We start from the raw sequence: 21,611 nt of genomic DNA on the forward strand, positions 1-21,611 counted from the left end.
TCCTCTTGAGTCTCTCTGTCCTTGCCCGGAAGATGCGGAGCCTTCTACCAGATTGCAGAAGTTGGAACAGTTTGTTGCCAGGATGGGACGGGTCCTTCAGTATCTGCGCTGCTCTAGTCCGGCATCTCCTGGTGTAGGTGTAGGACACTGCTTTTACAACCTCCTTATAATCGCTCTGGCTGCTTGCAGGTTACTGTAGTTGCCCATACTGGTGTTGACTTCTGTGCAAACATGGGTTAAGTACTTGTACTTGCCAGTCTTAATTTCGCTGACCAACAATTTTATTCATAGTTTCCGTCAACTACCTGTTTATTTCTGATGACGGCAATACGATAACAAAATAAAAACTAAAAGGTGCAGCTTTTACTTTGTAGGTGGGCAGTCTCCATTTCCAGTTTTCAGTTGCACTTTTCACAGGTGCATTAGTCGCTGGTGAGTAGTTAGAGAAAGTTTGCAGGTAAGGCGGTGTCTTCCGTGCAGTCCGCTAGCACCCAAAGCAGACTGCACGCAGGGTTGCTGTCATCCTAATGTTTACCAGAGATGTGCGATACCACTGATTTCCTTTCCGATCCGATACCAAGTAAAATTCAGGGTGGTATCGACGATACTGATCTGCTATCGATACTTTATACAAAAACGTGATGTTTTATTGTTTTTCAAATCATAGCTTCATAATGATTACAGGACATCAGACTACTTGTTCTTATTGCTAAATAATGCAGAATTATCATATAGAAATCAAAAACCTGGAGTTGTGCACTATTTGAACACCTGCCTGCAGCACTAAAGGACTCCGCGAGAGACGTCTGTCTCGCCCTAGCAGCACCTGTCCCTCTCCTCCTCTTCAGTTCGCCTCAACATAAGCTCATCATATTCTGTGATATGATTTACTCTGAGGTGTTTGACGAGGTTAGTGGTGCCACAACACCTCACTGTCTTGCCATGTATCGCAAACCGCGTCTTGGCTGTTTGTGGAGGTAAAATACGTCCACACATGACTCGTGAGTGTGTGTGCCAAGGGGCTGCGACACCTTTATGCAGTCATATTTCGCATATGACTAAGAAAGGCGGAAAAGGAAGTCGTTCCTTCCAAGCTAGACGATCCGAACGATATCGTTTCTTTCCACTGTGTTCCTGTTAATGATAAACTAGAAATTTACCCCAAATTACTAAAATATTGATATTTTAATATGAGAATCATTTCTACAACATAAATGACTGGTATCGGAGGAATCGATATGTCAGTATCGATCCGCACACCACTAATGTCCGCTCAGAGTTCCAAATGAGGTAACACTAGCATGGAAATATTCGACCACAGCCCCTCTTTAATCAACCTTTGAAGAACACTTACATCTACACTGTAAAATTGTTACAGCTGATAATACAATGCAGTTACACCAACTTCAATATCATAACATACGTTTCTAAAATTGCTTGTATTTACTTTGTTTTAACATTGCATTTAACATTAACATTGCACATAGACCGTATTGCAGCTGTTGTTAAACCTGGATGTAGCAATGCCCGACAGTCATTTTCTAGACCTCGGGGCTCTGGTAGGAGTGCAGGGCTGTAAACAGTGTGTAATAATATTTTAGTGAGTATTTATTTTCTCATCAAAGTCTTGGCAAGAAATCAAATAAGACAATTTTTTTCATTGTACCTGCTTTTAGTTCAAAAAGACTTACTGAATTAGCTTATTGCTTAATGGAAATGACTTTTTTTCTCTCTTGTGTCGTTTAAAAAGTATATAAAAGGTTCGACAGTGTAGCACAGAACAGACTGTCTAAAAGCAGAGACACTATCGAGCGTATCCGTCTAGGCCCATAATCAAAGCTAAAGATTTTGTCCTTGAGACGTCCCGCGTGATTTCCACCTCGGCTGCCACCTGTAAATGAGACAATCTCACCTCAAGTTGTCACTTTCTGCCACGACCTTCTTGACCTTCAAGAGTGAGCGCAATGCCCCCACCAAAGTCTTCATTCAGCCACTTTGTGTTGCTGAAGTGTGAGGGCAACATTCGTCGAGGCTAAAGCGAGCCTAAGTGGGTCAGCGTCAAGTGAGCCTTGAAATGAAATGTGATGCGTTTAAGTGTCTTATCATAAACACTCCTTCTGTGGCTTGATTATTCCTTAGAGCAGCTGATATTGAACCTGTCCTTTGACTGGAAATCTAACACGATTTACAGTAAAATCGACTTTACTTATCTCTACTTCTTTGGATCGTGCGTGGAGAATGCTAAATCTTTTTAGAGGATACCACATCTCTTTAAACACACTGACTGCAAACAGCAAAGTGCCGTCGCCATAGCAGCCATTTTATCTACTTTGTTGTTTGCTTCTAAATTACCCTGTTAGCATACCTGATAGAGAAAAGCTGCCCCCCGGCTCTCCATTCGTTATAGGCAGCGATTTCTGGAGTTTAGTTTTGATGTTGTCTGGCCTTAGTTTGCTTGTTTACCTCTGAGGACAAAGGCGAGGCTGATAATGTGGCAGCAGAGTCATGGCCGCTGGCCCTCTTTGATGAGGAGAACGGTCTGTTTGACTAATTACCCTGGTGGTCAGACCGCTTGTTTTTCCAATGCCATATTTTTCCGTCCTCTCTCACACACACTCGGGGTTTTTTTCTCCACAGTTTCTGAGCACACGCACTGAGCCGTGACATGTGATGCGAATATTTGCATTTGAATTAGCACTCTTAATCACTGCGTATTGATCACCTTTTCCCACCGAGTTTCACTGTTTGTTCTGAGGCGTTTTACTTACTTTCATTGAGCCATTTCTCATCCGTGGCATTTCCAACTTCTCGGTTTTCCCACTTGGATTTCCAAACTGCAGTCTACCTTTATCACAGGTCACTGAGGAGAGGAATAATGCGCAGAACATTGTTTGACACGAAATCCATAATCTCCAAAGTGGATCAAAGAACTCATAAATGCACAACTCAGCGGGGAATTATTGATTGCTGTTGTACTGGTCCGAAGGGTAGGAGGGAGAAGAAAAAAGACTATATCTAAATGGGAATTGTAGGATCATTCATCAAGAGTTGAGGACTGGGCATTTACTACGTATACGCCATGCATGTAGTTCAGCAGTTATAGACTAAGGAGCAGTTGTGGAGTAAGGAGATAAATATGGGAAATTTGAACGTATTTTACCCTCATAAACAAAACCTCGTGCTTGTGCAAGCATCATAAATAAAAATGATCCACGAGATTTAAAAAAATGATGATATTCATATAAAAAACCCAAAAGAAACAACATCGCCGAAACTCTCAGCAACACATTGTTTCGTCACATATTGGCAAGCCCTCTTAGATCTCATGTATTTATCACTTAAGAGTAAATTAGTTTGCGGTTTGTGCCCGAGGCCCATTGTCAGATGTGTGCACATAAAAGGGCTGAGAAAGAGACGGCAGCATGTGGGGATGCTTCATCTCTCAGCAGACAAAGATGGCCTACAATTCCCCATATTATGCTGTGTCGTATTTCAAATGCACCACATACCAGCATAACAGCTCAAAATGCCAACATCACATGACACTGAAGCTTCTCTCTGTACTTTAAACGACTGTGTTATCATGCCCCAAATTGAAATGAGTGTTGCTGCTCTGTGAGCACACAAATCCATTCTGGCTACAGCACGGGCGTTTTCAGGGGTTTCATCTCGTGTCCTGATGAAGAGCTTTGTATGGACCACCTGCGCTCGGGGTCTGGACAAGCAAAAGCTCTGATTGCAAGGTGAATGGAGCGCATACGTATGTGGCGAAGGAAGCGTCACGTCGACACACAAACCTTTCGGAGGGTCTGGCTATCTCCACAGAGTGTGGGTGCAGAAGATTAGCTTCCTGAAGGACAAAGAGAAGCAAACAAATCATTGAGAGTCGAGCACAGGGTGGTAGCCAGGATAAAAATGAAGACACTTTTCTTTGTCTCTTTTTGTTTCTCCTTTAAGCAATGTGATTAAGATTTAATTTCTGACCAAAGCAATGCAGGGGCTGCTTGTCTTTGGATAATCGTATGTGTGTTTATGTGTGCTGGGACAGATGGTGTCTGTGGGGGTGGTAAGTGATAAAGTGTATATCAACCCTGTAATGATAGTATTAGCAGGGAGAGCTGCAGGTGGCTCATCACGATGTTTGCCCGCTAAACTGCTGACTTATGTCCCTGGGTTAAAACAGACAATTGTTATTTACTTGTGAGTGGGAGGCACAGTTGTTTTCCCTCTATCCCACATTTTCTGTCTTTCCTCCAGTTTCTATAAGCTTAAAAGAGTACTCTGAAGAAGTGGTCTGTTGACTTGTGGATTTGACAAAAAAGTGGACTTTTGACTGATCTGAGCCTCTTTGGGAAGGCTGATTCCCATTTCTGAGATGAATTAAAAGTTAGTCAAAACCCAACCAGCAACCAATCATCTGGCTGTCTTGTGTTTGCTTATGAATATTAATAGTTTACATGTGATGCCTGTACTGTACAGTACTGTGCAAAAGTCTAAAACTACCCCATCGGCATTTATATTTTGCAAGGAAATGGGCAATAGATTTAGTGAGTTATTATCAATCCATGACTGATAATGTTCCACTGGGTGTTTTTCTATCCAGGTTTGCTTTTACAGCATTGGCAGTGTGTTTGGGATCATCTTCATGAAAATTGAGGCTGTTGCCGATCGGATCATTTTCAGATGGTTTTCCATGACAGATCAAAATGGTACTTTGCTGCGTTCATTACTCAATCAATTTTGACAAAGCTCTCCACCAAAACTGGCTTAAACACAGCCCCAAACCATAACGGAGCCTCCACAGTGTACCTTGGCTGTAGACACTCAATTTTGTTCAGGTGTCTCAATTCAAATCAATTCAATAAAACTTTATTGATCCTGACGGTCGACCCCGAATGAAATTGGGTTAAGGCTGCCGACATAAAGTTTGAATTCACCACTCCATCAGACGTGTTGCTACTGATTTTCAGTTGTGTCATTTGGCACACCTCAGTCTTTTCTCCTTGTTTTCCTTCTTTATGAAAGAAGACCATTTGAGACCATTTCTGATGTGGCGTCAGTGAACAGTGGCTGTGTCTACTAAAGGTCCAGATACATCCCTGTCTCTACCTCCTATTTCTTAAAGACACGATTTTCAGATACTGTTCATCTCCTGTAGATATTTTTAGGCCTGCCACTTCTTCTTTTGTCCTCTACTTGTTCAGTTTCTTCATTTTTTTCTTTATGTATTTTTGTGAAAGGCTGCTAGTAACAAAGTGCCAAAAGATACAATTTAAAATTGATTCTTTGCTAAATTGTCCGTCATGCGTAGACACAACACTGGTTTATCCACCGAGTTAAGTGCTGTTTTATGCTTGAATGAGTCATAGGTCAGTGTGACCTATTAAAGTGGCTTAAAAGACTAAAAAAAAACATTCCCCTGAAAAAGGTCAGGTACAAGGATTCAACTGAAAATCAGTGAAAAAGCAGCCATTGTCCACTGAAAAAATTTGGACAATGGCTGAAAGTTCTTCAGAGAGCCCAGAGAACTATTTTCCAAATCATTCTTATTAAAAATGACAAGACAGTCTGGCTCCTTGGAAGCAAATATAAAGCAGTTAGAGCAGAATCAAGACTTTTGCACAGTACTGTGAAAGAAATATAAATTAAATTCAGTTTTCAGACATCTCATTTTTAAAACTGTGCTTTCTTATGAAAGGGTTTTACCATTCTGGCCCACTTCTGGTCATTTGGGCTGTATGTGGGACAAATGACTTGGACATCTCTGCTTTATACTTTATCTTTGAAGGCTACCACAAACAAAACACACAGTTGCAAGGACTTAACTATGTACTTTAGTAGTTGTGAAGATTTTCAGACAAATAAAACAGCTGCTGAATCGGAGACTACACTAAGAGTTTCCTGCTTAAATCTGTCGCCCTTCCAGTGGGGACACGTTAAATGTCCATCGCTTAGACGAGTGGCAGTAGACACCTAGCTTCTGGTCTCCACTCTCCCAGAATAATACAGTACACCTTCTTTGTTAAAATACAATAAGTATTAGTTCTTCCAACAACGTAAAATATTTTCACCTTCTTTCCTTTCACTGATACGGGAGTTGACTTCAGGACTGAAGATGAAGGCAGTCAGACTGAAGGCCTTGATGTGGCTACCTGCTGTTACTGTAAATAGGTTGGATCTTCAGTCTGAATGATAAAACATCATCTTTTTGAATCTTAACACCAGTATAGCAGGGAACAGGCAGTGTGGGAGGTACTTTGGGAATATTGAAGCTTTGCTAACTTCTGAGGAGGGAGGGAAAAAAAACCCAACAACAACGATCTCGTGTCAAATCAAACAAAGAACAAAGGTTTTAACTTTAAGTAATAATGCACACGTTTCATCAAAAGAAATGGAGGTACTGCGCTCTATACAGTCTGATTACTTAAGAATTTGGGATCTTGTGGCCTTGGGGCATTTATTGAATGCTTTGCATTCTGGGCTCTTTTATCAAAACTGTTGTATAATTAAAGTCCTGTAGTGATTGTGGCCGTGTGGAAGGGGTTAAAGGTCATCTCAGCACTGCAAAAAGGGTTACTGGAGCATACTCAAAGTTCATCTATTTCATGCCAAATAAAAAAAAAGTGAACTTTTGTCGACCTTAAAATATTTGTTCAGTTGTTTTTGTGTATTTTTTTGGCATCAATACGAGTTTAAGCATATACAAGTGTGGTGTAGTAAGTACAGCGAGCACGTCAATGAATTCTTTATATCTACATTACTGTTTTGTGTCTTGCTCGTTCCTTGTAGTCTGAGATTTGAGGACGGATCTGCCTTTCATCCCACACGTGCGGAGTTTCTTCTAAAGAAAAACGTAGATGAATGCTGCACGACTGCTGCTCAAAGAATGACAATTACTGTCACTGACCGCAACTAAGTTAACGTGCTTGTTCTCCTCAGATGTGCGTATTCGCTGCATTCGCGACTGAATGGAAATGGAGTTGCCCTTGTGCTGTCAAATTGCAGCGGATGGCTTCAGGTATGCTGAGAAAATGATCTGGTTTGTGTAGGCAATGTGCTTGAGAGTGCATGAGTGGGAGTGAATTAAAGGAAAGTCCAACCAATATTATGAGGGAGAGAGGAGTAGAGCCGGGATTGGTCCGTGCGTGAAAACAGGTGCTGGGGAAAGGAGATGTTGGAGGACTCCTTTACATAACCCGGGTGGAAAAAAGATACAGCGGTGAGGCAGAAGGGGAAAAGGAGAGTAGAGGTAAGATTAAGTAATTACCCTTTCAAGCCTAATTTGAGGTGCTGTTTGAAATTAACCTATGCAAATGAAGTGACTAAATCACACCGAGGACCGCAGTGATTCAGATTCAGCACAGCATTAGTGTTCACATCTTATCACAACACTATCAAATCCAAACGCTGAACTATAGTGAAACTTTCATGAGTGGTATTGAGGAACAGTTCAAATGAAAAGTCACACTGTGTATCAGTATGGTATTCTTTCAGTATGTTTAAGGTACAGTAGAGTTATAAAAGATGATCAAATAAAAGTCAAATAAAAGCTGCAGGTGCGGCTGGAAAACCAAGCAAATATTAGTCATTGTTAAGGATCTACATGGCTTTAATTCTTGACTGATTCTGTTGGAGGTTTCTTCCTGTCGAAAGGGAGTTTTTCCTTCCCACTGTCACCAACGTGCTTGTTCACAGGAGGTCGTGTAATTGTTGGGGTTTGTCTGTATTATTGTAGCGTCTCTACCTTATAAGATTAAGCTTCTTAAGGCGGCTGTTGTTGTGATTTATTGCCTTATAAATAAAACTGAATTAATTGAATTGAATTCCATTATACTGTAAGAAGTTTAAGAAGTTAAGCATTTACAGGATTATTCTGTTATTATTGTAAAACTATAACAGTGCCTTTACGGTATCATACTGTCAGTTCTTTGGCTTTGGTTGCCTGAATGTGATCTGGTGATCGAGTGCTAGTTGAACGTTCACTGTTCTTAGCCAGGCCAAAACCAGAACTTATTAACTACCGTATTTTTGGACCATAAGGCGCATTAAGCGAAACAAAACCGTCAGAAAGGTCAAACTTTACTCAACTCATTCTTCTTGCTTCCTCCACTTCCATACCATCGATTTATTAATGTTCAATTCTCTCGCAACTGCTCTATTCCCATGTTGTTGCAGTATATTACTGACTAACCTCATATTATGGATGGATTATTTCCTGACTGAAGTTTGGTCCGTTTACAGCATCCTGCCATGCAGTTGCATTTGTCCCTAACCATCGGGAACCCTCACGTTAACTTTTATCGAGTTGAAAAAAGTTAGCATTCATCCTCCAGCTTCACTGTGTTTTTGTTATGCTAACATAGCTGTAACGCTAGTTATCACGCAGCACATCATTATATACCAGCTAGCCCAACTTCAGTAACTGTCACGGCTGGCGGAGGGAGCCGTGTGGTGTGGAGGAAAAGGAGGACCCAAGATGCAGCAAACTGATGATACGAGTGATGTTTTATTTACAAAGGTGGCGGTGACAAAAACAGGCAACGAGGTATGAGTACTTTACAAACGGAAACCTAAACTGGGAGAAACTAAATAGCAAACCTGAGACCGTACAAAGGGCGTGCGGGGCAGAGGGACGCAGAGACAGGACACCATGGAACGCAGATGAATGCAGAGATACGCAGAAATACACGGATGAGTGCAGACGAGCCGACGAGGAGCACAGGCAGACACCAACTATAAATACACACACCAGGTAATGAGGAAATGGCACACAGGAGGGGACACAGCTGGAACTTAATGGGCATAACGAGACACAGACCTACAAAGTAAAACAGGAAATCTAGAACCCGAACCGGACACAAGGGGGGAGGACACAGAATAACTAGAACAGAGGGAAATAGTCACAAAACACAAAACGCTGGGTCAACGACCCAGGACCATGACAGTAACCCTACAAACATCACTGCTGTTTAGTTTTCTGTCTTCATTTATGTTGGAAGTGATAGCAGAGCTGTACGTTTTAATTTTTTCAGAAATCTCTCAGTCAGAACATGCTATATCATGTTTAGGTAGAAACTAGCAAGCTAACTTCATGCTAACTTCTAGCTCATTTAAAGCTGTAGCCAAAATGCTCCGACAATCCATCAAGCAGTGCGGCTTCGTAGGTTACCAAAGTCATACTAAAAACTTTTTTGATAGATTTTTGAGTGCCGTGTACCACATAAAATCACTTCGAGGTCAGTAAACACAGCCAGAATTCATACACCGGATTATAAGGTGCACTGTCGATTTTTGAGAATATTAAAGGATTTAGGTGCACCTTATTGTCCGGAAAATCCAGTAATAAGTTATTAGTTAAGTGGGTGTTACAGTCTTTGAGCTTGCAAGCACAAAAATTGCCTCTTCGAATTGTTACAGTAGTTTGCACTTTCTTCAGTCTGTGCTGAGTGTGTGTTGGCTTGATTAGTGAGCCTGATTTTGAGCAGACGGGTTTTGGGTGGATTCAAACAGAGCGAGACCTGAGTTTGTGCAGCAGGTTGTTTTAACCTGCTACACTCACAATATGTTCAACACTGACTCGTGAACAATCCACGACCTGCATGTGGGTTCATATTTTTTCATCAACATTTACAGTATTTTACTGTATTCACAAATAACACTGACTTGTTATAGTTTCCTGTATTATTATAGACATTTTCTATTTTTTCTTGACTGTTGTTACAGTAAAACTACTTTCAGCTGCTCCTTTATTCACAAGGGGTCACCACAGCAGGTAACTCTGCATGTTTGAGTTGGCAGATTTTTCCACCAGATGCCCTTCCTGCTGCAACTGTCAAAGGGATTTACAACATGTCTCCTCCCGGGATCAAACTCAGGATCTTTCATTTGTTAAACCACTACACGACAGGGACACTTTTTTCCTGTTGTTAAAGTTCTAAAGCTGAGGAATAAATGTTAAAGTCAACATTTTCAGGTAAATTAGACTGTCAGAAAAGAGAGAGATCACAGAATAGAACAAAAAGCACTCAGAGAGAGCAAACCCCTCACTTTCTGCACAATATTTACTTTAAAGGGAATAGTATTATATTTTTACTGCAAACATTATGTAGGAGTAGGTGACGGATAATAGGTATTGATTTGTAAATAACTGGACATGAATAACTTGAGCTGATTATATAATATATATTGTACAATAGCAGTATATTTCTAACTAACTCGGCAGCTCATTTTCTTGACTATACTTTCTTTGACGATATAACACATTTTGGGGCCAAGTTGAAAGAAAGGCAGAAACGTATTTGGATGCAAAAGGTTTTACCATAATGAAAAAGAACAGAGTGATAAAACAGTACTACTTTCATTCAAGAAACAGCACTGAATTGGAAGACTGAAAGAGTTCAGTTTCAATAAAACAAGAATTTACGCTAAAATAATATTTCAGTGATATTTTTGTGTAGCGGTTGTTTCTTGTGGAGTCGGACAAATTGTATGACATTTTAGCGCCACGCTGAATAGAGTTTTTACATCGAATCCATGAAAATCAGCTGCAGTGCCATCAGCTGATGACTCCACTGATATCCTTCTGCACATCCAATTGACAGATCTATTATAAGGCGCATTATTTAAGCTGCTTTAGCCAGCTTACTGCTCATCTACAACCTGCCTCAACCTCCGCGCCTCTTTTATGCTGTGTCAGTTTGATATCTGTTGTCAGTGATGCATGGTCTGCTCTATATAGGGGGTCTTGCTGCTATGCACAGAACAGAGCCCATTTGCCAAATGTAAATGCCTGCAGTAGGAGATACTAATCCTACTGTACTGCAGGCATTGACTAAACTATAAATTTATTAAAGAAATAACAGACCCCTGACTCTATACACAGCTAATGCAAATGCTAGTCCCTATCAAGTAACAGTATATGAGTTAGCTTGCTTTGCTGGCTGTCTAATTTTGTATTAAGCCACACAGTACACATACACAACTAAAGAAACCATCAGATTTCAGAAATCCAACGCGTGCTGTCAACCAGCAACACTTCAGGCTGTTCTCCCCATAACATCCTGGCACAATTCATAAGCTGGCACGGGTCCATGACTGTGACCTTCTGTAACGACCCACAAAACAGTGCACGATCCCCCAGCGTGCCTCTCTTTGAGTACAAGGAGAAAAGAGGAAGTGAGGCGCATGTGTTTAACTGGCGAAGATGAAATTAAAAGCGGTGATTTCCCTGTTGACTGCTTGCTCTAAGCAGCTGCGCGCTTCTCTTTATGGCGAGCGTGTCACGATCTCTCACCTGTCTGCACACAGCCCGCCTGTCAGCTCTCCGTGTTTGCTCGGTCTTGCGTTAGATATATAAAAACACAAGATATTGTTTTGGTGACATTTACCCGCAAAGGCTTACTCACCGGCTACGATGCACGTCATAAAGGTACAACAGACCTTTCATTCGGCCCTGGAAGAAACAAGCAATAGACGGAACAAATCAATTGGCATTTATGTACTTACTGCTGTATCAAACTACAGTATGTATCCACCCAGCATGGCGTACCGCATGGCTGCAGCTTTATAAGGGATGAATGGACATTATGAAGAGCTTGCTTGGGATCATCTTGCGATCTAAATGCAAATTCAGGAAGGGTGTTAAAGCACTGAGGAAATTATTACCTACATGGCTGGCTTTGATGAACAGCTCACAGCGTTTCAGGCAAATACCAAAGTGGAGCATTGCATCCATGAGATTAAGATGATTAATTACTCTTTTAAATGTATTCCTTTTTTTAAAAACACCTCGTTCAACCTCAAGCAATCATATTCAGAACCCGTGATGCTACTTGTCTGAAACAGTGCTGTGAATTCAAGTGCAGAGCCTATGCAAAAGCGACTTGTAATCACTACAGAAGCTAAACCATGCTTTCAGTTATGTCATAGACATATATAGGGACTACCTAAGTAAAGGTAAAGTTCACATACAGCATGACTGTGGAATATGGCTTTGCCAGATCAAGCAGACTTTAGTACATTTAGATCGTGTCGTGCTGCACAAAGTAACACTTAAAACTGTGCAACCCCGGCAGAGGAAAATGTGTACTCGTGCCTCTCTTTAAATCTCTCCCCCAAAACTGTTTGAACCAATGCTCATTTATGTAAAAGCCACCAATTTGTGTCACTGTTTTGCGATGATTCCCAAGGACTTTTCCAGAGATAGTCCCAAACATATGCTGATGTGACATCACTCGTGACAAACCTACTTTAAGATAAACTCTTAAAAACACACTTTCAGAAATAAAAGTCACCTTTAGAGGAGGAGAGTGTGTGTGTGGGGGGGTACAGGGAGAGTGAAATGAAAGCAATTTTTCTCCTTTTGAAATGTAAATGCACTGCGATTTGCTGAATACCTTTGAAGAAATCATGTTATTAAGAATCAGGTGTCGCTATGCAGCCACCATTGATACGGAGTTCATAATCTTAAATGAAATATTTTTCTTCCTCTTGCAATTTCTTCACCCTTTTCACTCCTTTCTAAGTGGAGAGCAGGCTTTGTGTGAAAAGGTCATATGGCTTTCATGGAGCTCACACTCACCTGCTGACAGGCGAATGTCATCACTTTCCTTTAAACTTAGTAATGACTCTTTTTACACGCCTTCGTGGCTAAAGCATCGCCATGCGATGCTCTTTTCAGTATCTTCGCGCAATATGTAAACTATATGCTACACGCGATGAAATGTATAATTATGTCAAAAAGAGTAAATCGAGCTCTTCATTTAGGGATCCAAAGAAACACAGATTTCTTTTTTCTTTAAAGTGCAACATCTATAGAGATCACGGCTTTAAACACTGCCGACAGGAATATTTTTTTGTTATTAAAAACATTCTCTGTGCTCTTCAGCCGTGGGTATGTGAAACGGCGTACATGAGACATAACAGTGCACACTGAGGGCATCTATTAACATGAATTTCAGGGTAAGAGTATATTCATCTCTCTCCTTTATCTTCTCCTGTCTGTTTTTTTCGAATTAACATTGTCATGGGTATTACTAATTAGGTCAAATTCAGACGTTCCGAGTACAAATGAACATGCCAGTAAAACTAAGAAAGATTTAATTACCAAACACACAATGCAGATATTACTCTTGTGTTTGGCACGTTGGTGAAAGTATAAACAATGCAGAAGTCATGCTAGCAACACTTAGAAACACCTAGAAATCATATCACTAACAGCATTAGTATGTTTACAGTATTGTAGTATGTTACAATGCTAACATTTGCCGTAGCGTTTAAATGTTTCCAAGCAAAGGTTGATGAGACATTTATAGGGTGTGTAAACAAATACTGGAAAAAATGTAGAATATCATGTATTAATACGGCTGTTCAATATGACGATATAAAAACGTCTATCGTTTCATTTTACGCTATCGTTTGTTTCGTGGTGTCGCAAAATAAACTGTTTACGGCAATATTTTTTCATCGTTTTGATGGTCACTGTAGTGGCTAAATTAATTTCTTAAAGTTCTCTCTTTCTCTTATATTTCATATAACCACACTACAGACGGACAAGCGCCTGTTTTTATGCGTTGTTGTTAGCAACAACGACGGTAAAACCCTCGCGTGTCCGCTTATTTATTTTCCACATAAACCTTTCACAATAAAGCTCAAGATCCTGTTGAGACTTTTCAAAATAAACTGAATCACGTGAAAGAGTATGCAAAGTTGTCATGGTCCTGGGCCATGTGGGCCCAGTATTCTTAGTTCCTTGCATTTTTGTATTTCGTTCCTTATTTAGGCCATGTTTCCTGAGTTGCCCTGTTGTGTTGTTCCCTAACGGTGTGTTCACACCGAACGCGATGGACGCGAATAAAACGCCCCAAACGCCCCTAATTTGACGCGTGTACATTCGCGTCTCAACGCGTGTCCAAGAAAAATCCATCGCGCGTCAAAATATGATATTTTGACGCGCGTGAACCGGAAATGTGGGAGGAATGTGGGAGGGAGTTGTGCCAGACCGGTATCTTTGCAAGATGGCAGCTATCGAGCTAGCGCTTGAAGAGAGAGTCTCCCTTCTCTATGTACTGTGGAGAGCAGAGCAGCAGCGTAAAAGACGTCCTCGCCGTACCTGGGTCCATCAGGTCCTCCAGAGGCATGAGCAGTTTGGTGAGTTTCACCACTTGCTCCAGGAGCTGCGCCTGGATGACGGCCGATTCCAGCGCTATCACCGTCGGCCAGTTTGAGGACCTGCTTTCCCTCGTCGGTCCCAGCATCGCCCGCCTAGACACCAACTACAGACGCTCAATCCCACCTGCAGAGCGCCTGTCCGTCTGCCTGAGGTTAGTAAAACTATTTAATACGGTAGTCCTTTATTGATATCTGTGCTAATATGCTAATCCATCCAGTTATACACTGCTAACATGGATGTGCTATGCTAACAGTGAATGCTGTCGGTGTTTACTGAAAGCAAACTGTGGTACAGAGACGACTCTTTATAATATTTCTAGTGATACTCAGAAGGTCTCATCAAGTCCCGATTTAATTCGATTTATGCTGTTATCAGTGTTTGAATGATAGCATGGCTGTGGTGTCACATCAATGTATGCGCTCGGTGTTTGCTGATATCAAACTGTAGCATTAGGACCACTGAGTTAACCTTTGTAGTGATACTCACTCCTTTTTATTTAGACCTGGTTTGATTCTGGGATAGTTGAATATTTGTATATAATCCCTGCAGCTATCAGACTCTATAGCAGGGGTCACAGCCTTTATTAAAACAGAGTTAGATAAAACTGTGAACAGTTTGGTTCATCTCTAGTTACATGGTTCTATCTTGATAAGCTGTCTTATCACAGATTAATTTTTCAAAAATATTAATGATTTAAGCAAGGAAAGGGCTACATGTCAACATACAACTCTTTATTTCTATTAATGTCTTACTTCATTCCTACCTGATTGACATGTTTAGGAATTATGAGTGATTGGCTCACTGTAGTTGTGAAAGTTGCTACCAATCAAATTATGATATGTTAAAGTTAAAACAAAACACAACTGTTTTAGATATTATCTAATATACATTTTGTAATTATCCTTATAATTACAAAAGGTTTTATGTAAGATTCATGTTTTGTGATTTAAATCTGACATCACAAAAGTATTTTGGAATTTGAATAATATATTTTGTAACTGCAGTACACATAATACTGATTTTGAACAATTTTGTCCAGGTTCCTTGTCACCGGGGACTCCTTCAGGACCATCGCGTTCAGTTTCAGAGTCGGTGTGTCCACGGTGAGCCAGATCACCCCCCAGGCAGCGACGTCCATCTGGGACTGTCTAGTGGACGACTTCATGGCTGTGCCTTCACCTGGAGACTGGCGGTCCATCACAGAGGGATTCCAGGAGCGCTGGAACTTTCCTCTGTGCTGTGCAGCTCTGGATGGGAAGCACATCCAGACAAAGGCACCCCATATATCATATAGGAGACACACACATTGATATACACTAAATATTCATTTCATTTCTTTTTTGTGGTGCCCAAATTTATGCACCTGCTTGATTTTGTTTAAACAATTATTGCACACTTTCTGTAAATCCAGTAAACTTCTTTTCACTTCTCAAATATCACTGTGTGTGTCTCCTGTATGATATTTAACTGACATTTTTTATTGTAACAACCAACGATTTATACAGGAAAATAATGTCTATTAACAAGGTTGCCCAAACTTCTGCATCCCACTGTATCAGTATATTTTGTCATTAGTATAATATGAAATAAATTCTACATGTGTCAAGTTGTGTGCCAACATTTGCTGTGTAGTAGAACTGAGACATTAGTCATTATAAACATTTATTTGAAATAATATTAAAAGTCTCAAACAGAAAAACATTAAACATAAATATATAAAATATAAGAATTTACAGAGAGACAGGAATAAAAAGGACCAGCTGCTCTCCAGAGCAGGAACAAGGCTGAGGAGGAAATGCTCCATTGGAGACTGGTGTGGCCTCTTCAGGGACTCCAGGATGGCCAGCTCCACCGCCGATGGACCGTCCTGGGACCCGTCCCTCATCTGCCTCGGAGCCGTCCTCCTCTGTGGGCCTGTAAAACAGCACAAAACACAAAGAAATGAGAAGGCTGCTACTAGATTTTAATTTCAACATTGAAAAAAAAAAAAAAACCAATAACAGGATATAATCAGATTGGTTGTAGATATTTAGTAAAGGTGATCACAAGGGAATCCCACCGACTAAAAAGGTATCAGTGCTTGCTGTACATATCTGTGGGTGCAGCAGCAGGAGCTCAGGGACTGGGGATGCTCTGCTGCAGAATCAGTTGGTTCTATCAATACAGTATTAAATGTTAACAGGTTGGATATAATAATCGTAGAGTAGACAGTGGTCCCTCATTTATTGCAGGGGTTCTCAGAATAACTAGCCCCTGGTCACAGTTCTCACAATTGATTCTCAAAGTGCAAACCTTTGTAGATTGCAAAACGTAAAAGTATTATTATGCCGCGGTTTGTCTTCATCTGCCCGCCACTTTCGTGCGCCTTTTTCCCTCACGGTGCAGGTGTCTATTTCCGAATGAGGCTCATAGTTATGGGTGTTTTTGTGCTGTTTTTTCTATTGGACGCGAAGGTTATCAAAACCAAACGTGATAAATTTGGCAAGCGCAGGAGACACGGCACGGAGCAGATTTGTCAATCAGGCTGCAGAATGCAATGCTGTACTGTGCAATAAAAAATCAGCGAAAAAGCAAAGCAGTGACGGATGAACAGCGGGACCACTGTGTGCTGTTTATTAATAAACAATAAAATATATTCCTAAATGATAACATGCATAAAAGCAGAACGGTATTTGTACGTCAGTGGGAAAATAGCGGTGGCTTGCTAGCTTTTGTGCGGCTTCCCCGGGTCAGTGAAAACTTTCAAAAGAGAAATGAATGAACTTACCAGGTTGCCCGATCTCTTCACATATCTTCCTCCAAGCTCGGTCCTTTTTATTCCTGTCTCGGTACTGAAAGCAGCTGGTGTTGTACAGCTCCGAGTTGTTTGCTACCGCATTGATTAGCCTTCCCCTCCATTGAAGTATGAAAGGCTTTGACTGGATCTGCCCCTTTGACCTAGGTAACAGCCACGTCACCAGGCTCCTGATTGGTTGTCGCGGCGCGATTTGACGCTGGAGTTCAGATTTTTCCAACTCGAGCGGTAGACGCGAAACGCGCGTATGCACAAAATGCAACACAAAAACTCACGCGCGTGGTTTTATTCGCGAGTCAAACGCGCCAGACGCGCTACACTGACGCGCGTTTCACGCGTTTTGGCGTTTTTGCGACGCAAATCTGCTTCCGAATTTTCGCGGGACCCGCAATCGCGCGTCATCGCGCCTTTCCATTGACTTTACATGTAAACCTGACGCTCTATTCGCGTCCATCGCGTTCGGTGTGAACACACCGTAAGTGTTTTCCCTTCGTGACTCTTACCCCCTGTGTGCCCCTCTGTGTATTTATGAGCCCTCGTCTCTCTTTGTGTTTTATTCCATGTTTTCCCCAGCCCGTTATGTCTGTGTTCTCCCCGTGCTCTCTCTCCTCCTGTCTGAACCTCTGTACTTCCTGTTTTACTTTGCCCGTCTCCCGTTAGTGTTGCGTTCACTCCTGCCGTGTCTTGTTATGATTATCAGTGTCACCTGTGTTCCCTGTGTGCTCCCACTTCCCTCGTTAACCCTCTGTGTATTTATGTCTGCGTCTTCCTCAGTTCTGTGTCGCGTTCTCCCTCATGCTGCGTGGATTTCCCTGTGTCTCTCTCCGAGTATTAGTTTATTGTTCCCAGTTTTAGTTTTGTATTTTCCTGTCAGCTTGTCAGCAATAAAGCTGCCTTTTGAGTTCATCCCTTGAGTCCGTGAGTTTTGCGATTGGGTCCTCATCCTGCCTGCCACGCAGCGAGCCATGACACAAAGTATTTACAGATGAGAAGCAAAAAAGAGCCGGCAGGTGCTAAAAAATAAACTTCAGACTCAAACGTTAGAACATACGTACGGAGCCCCGCAGGGGACATGGGAGAAAAAAAAATTAAGACGGACTTTTGCGAGATCTCGCAAAACAAACTCGGGATCTCGCAAAAGTTTTAGCCGCATTCTTCGGACGCCGGCTCGAAGCCGACCGGGAGGTCGAGGCACGATGTGCCAGGAAAGCGGTGCTCCTCCCGGCTGTAGTAGGTCTTCGGCCTTCGACCTCCCGTCAGCTCGAAGCTAATGGGAGGTCGAAGGAAGAATGCGGCTAAAACTTTTGCGAGATCCCGAGTTTGTTTTGCGAGATGTCGCAAAAGTCAGTCTTAATTTTTTTTTCTCCCATGTCCCCTGCGGGGCTCCGTACTATCGGGACGATAGATGTCTTATATCGGGATATGAGATTTTGGTCATATCGCACAGCCCTATGTATTAATAGTCCTTAATAACTCAGGAGATGCTGCATTCCCTGAGAGGAACATGAATGCCTAAACCAAATCCATCCCATACTTTTTCAGGTTTCAGGCATGGACCACAAAGACCTTACTCTACCATGCCACCATATCCACTTCTGGTTGGAAGATATTACACGAAGAAAAAAAAAGTTAAAGCAATTTTTTTCGTTGCATCTCAAACTTCATTCTGTGAAAAAAACATCTGGCCTGTTTCCGTCCTTTAAATTAGAATCAGAATCAGAATGGGGTTTATTGCCAAATGTTGAGCAGGTTTATAACATTAGGAAATTGCTGCGGTGCTTCAGTGCAAACATAGTGTCATAAATAGCACTTAAATAGACATGAAAAAATAAAAGTAGGGATAAGAATTAAAAGTGCTACGTAGAAAGATATGTGCATGAGCTATACATGAGATATATACATGAGAATAAGAATTAAGAGTGCTACGTAGAAAGATATATACATGAGTGCAGGTGGTGATCAGTGCCAAACATGGAATGATGCAGTGAACACAGCGTAGGGTCATGTGTTAGTGGTGGGAACAGTCATATGGTTATTGTTCATGTGTCCAACAGCAGAGGGGAAGAAACTGTTCTTATGGCGAGAGGTTCTGGTGCGAATGGACCGGAGCCTCCTGCCTGAGGGGAGCAGGTCAAACAGACTGTGTCCAGGGTGAGAAGGGTCAGCTGAGATCCGAGCTGCACGCCCCAGTGTCCTGGAGGTGTACAGGTCCTGCAGAGATGGGAGTCTGCAGCCAATCACCTTCTCAGCAGAGCGCACAACACGCTGCAGTCTCTGTTTGTCCCTGATAGTGGCTCCAGCGTACCACACGGTGATGGAGGAGGTGAGGATGGACTCGATGATTGCAGTGTAGAGTTGCATCATCGTCCGTGTTGGCAGGTTGAATTTCTTCAGCTGCCTCAGGAAGTACATCCTCTGCTGGGCTTTCTTGATGACGGAGGTGATGGTGGGCTCCCACTTCAGGTCCTGGGTGATGGTGGTACCCAGGAAGCGGAATGAGTCCACAGAGGTGATGGGGGTGTCAGTCAGGATGATGGGGGGGAGTGGAGCTGTGTGCTTCCTGAAGTCCACAATAATCTCCACTGTCTTCTGGGCATTCAGCACCAGGTTGTTGTGGCTGCACCAGGACACCAGACGTTCAACCTCTCTCCTGTAGGCAGACTCGTCCCCGTCCGAGATGAGTCCAATAACGGTGGTGTCATCTGCAAACTTGATTAGCTTGACAGACTGGTGGGTGGAGGTGCAGCAGTTGGTGTACAGGGAGAAGAGCAGAGGAGAAAGAACACAGCCCTGAGGGGAGCCGGTGCTGATGGTCCGGGAGTCCGAGACATTCTTTCCCAGCCTCACATGCTGCTTCCTGTCCATCAGGAAGTCAGTGATCCACCAGCAGATGGGATCAGGCACATTCATCTGGGAAAGCTTGCCTCGGAGATGGTCTGGAAGGATGGTGTTGAAGGCAGAGCTGAAGTCCACAAACAGGATCCTGGCGTAGGTTCCTGGGGAGTCCAGATGCTGCAGGATGAAGTGTAGGGCCATGTTGATGGCGTCGTCTACAGATTACTGCCATCGCGTGCCCACAGTTGGCTGCTGTCTCTGGAAGCAGGATTAATTCTGCTTGACTTTGAGTCATTGGAATCTGTAGTATCTGCTGATTTGATTTGGGTGTCTGTTTCTAATTATATTGGTTACTGGTTGTTTGTGCATGCACATTATGGATAAACCTTTAGTCTTTGTTAGGAGGCTGGTGATAGATTGTCACTGGCTCTGCTTTCACTACTCTGATTTAGGATCTGCACAGTATGTGGAAATAGAGCGACCATCGACAAGTAAACAAGTGTGATGCATCATCTTAACAGATTGGTTTCGCTAACCAACTTGCCCAGCATGTGATCTAAAGGAGTTATATTGTAGTGTGAAGAAGTTTTTAATAACTCTGTTAGAAAGGAAAGACTTGGTGATACAGAGGGAAACTTCTGTCTTGTCGGGTTTAATTAAGCAAGTAAGTGGAACAGGCTCAGCAAGATGCAGAAGGTTGTCAATGTATATAAAAACAAATAAAATTTGGGCAGCACAAAATTATGAAACTGTACCAATTTGTCTTGCTAAACAGTGGAGGAAGTGTTGTGTGAGGTCATCGTCTCTACTTGCCGTTCTGTAAAAGTCACTGCGTACCACTGCACTGAATGATGAATGTCTGTACTAAGTTTCAAGGAAAACCATCCGATTTCTTGAGATGTCGGTTTGGACCAAAGTGCTGGACCTGTAAATGGATTAGCATTCCCAGCCCCGAAGCCCTGCTCGCAATGAATGTACATTTCCACTGCAAAAAAAGGACTTTGTAAAGTGTAACTCAGTAACCGGTGTCAGAAATCTCTCCTTCCCAGCCAAACTGTGTTCATGAAGTAGCATTTGTCATAAAAATGACTTATTCTGGCAGCAAAAATAGGTTTCAAAATTCACTTATCTGTGACTCTGGGGTGCTCAAGTGTTTTCTTTTTCTGCTCTGATGAATGAGGATAGCGCAGTGGTTGTTTGTTCCCCATCAGTAACTCTGAAACAGTAACCAAGCTCGTGGCATGAAAGGCAGTTTGGAGGTAGTTTATTTGTCCTGGGATGAGCATGCTGCTCAAGAACGCTCTTTTGTGGCTCTTGTATTAGTTGTTGTAATGCATCTGAGGTGTGAAGTGGATGCCGATATATTGTGTCATTTGCTCTGTAATTAATAATAAGCATCGGCAGGACTGATGGGGAATGCTTATCACATCAGAAGGACTCATCAGTGAATGATCACCAGGAGCAGGATTTAATTGGTGCCTGTTCTTAACTGGTTAGAATTAAAAAACTAGTAAGCTCCTACAGAGAGTAGTCACTACTCTTCTAGGTCGATAACTGACTGGCATTTTCAAAGTGCCTTCAGTATAATAAACATTTTTCATCCTCGTATACTGCTTCACACATAATGACTAATCTCTCCTGGCGCGCACTTATATTACAGTTTGTTTATGTTTTGTATGAGTAATTTATCATGGAGAGGTCATGGAAGATGACTATTATTGTCAACTGCTACTATATAAATGAAACAGGACTGAACAGGATACATGGACAAGCCTATTTAATAACAGGCATTAAATTTTGTGACGCTTCAAA

The 21,611-nt window shown here is 42.0% G+C and overlaps 1 protein-coding gene and 1 long non-coding RNA gene across 2 annotated transcripts in view; both read left to right on the forward strand.

Moving 5' to 3' along the window:
- The window catches only part of LOC143417078 (uncharacterized), a 62,909-nt gene that overhangs the window by 31,771 nt on the left and 9,527 nt on the right, over window positions 1-21,611 (forward strand). The gene's annotated exons all lie outside the window — the stretch shown is intronic.
- LOC143416513 (uncharacterized) lies at window positions 13,838-15,776 on the forward strand. The gene is made up of 2 exons (XM_076881777.1): window positions 13,838-14,321; window positions 15,210-15,776. Exons 1-2 carry the CDS (start codon window positions 14,062-14,064, stop codon window positions 15,478-15,480), a joined length of 531 nt encoding a protein of 176 aa, XP_076737892.1. The 5' UTR covers window positions 13,838-14,061; the 3' UTR covers window positions 15,481-15,776.

This window comes from Maylandia zebra, linkage group LG3 (assembly GCF_041146795.1).
Source record: "Maylandia zebra isolate NMK-2024a linkage group LG3, Mzebra_GT3a, whole genome shotgun sequence".
Classification (NCBI taxonomy): Eukaryota; Metazoa; Chordata; class Actinopteri; order Cichliformes; family Cichlidae; genus Maylandia; species Maylandia zebra.

Excerpts from the sequence above, each read along its gene's own strand:
- LOC143416513 (XM_076881777.1), top strand. The coding sequence starts at position 14,062 with ATGTACTGTGGAGAGCAGAGCAGCAGCGTAAAAGACGTCCTCGCCGTA. Across the intron at positions 14,322-15,209 it reads CGCCTGTCCGTCTGCCTGAG|GTTCCTTGTCACCGGGGACT; the intron begins GTTAGTAAAACT and ends AATTTTGTCCAG.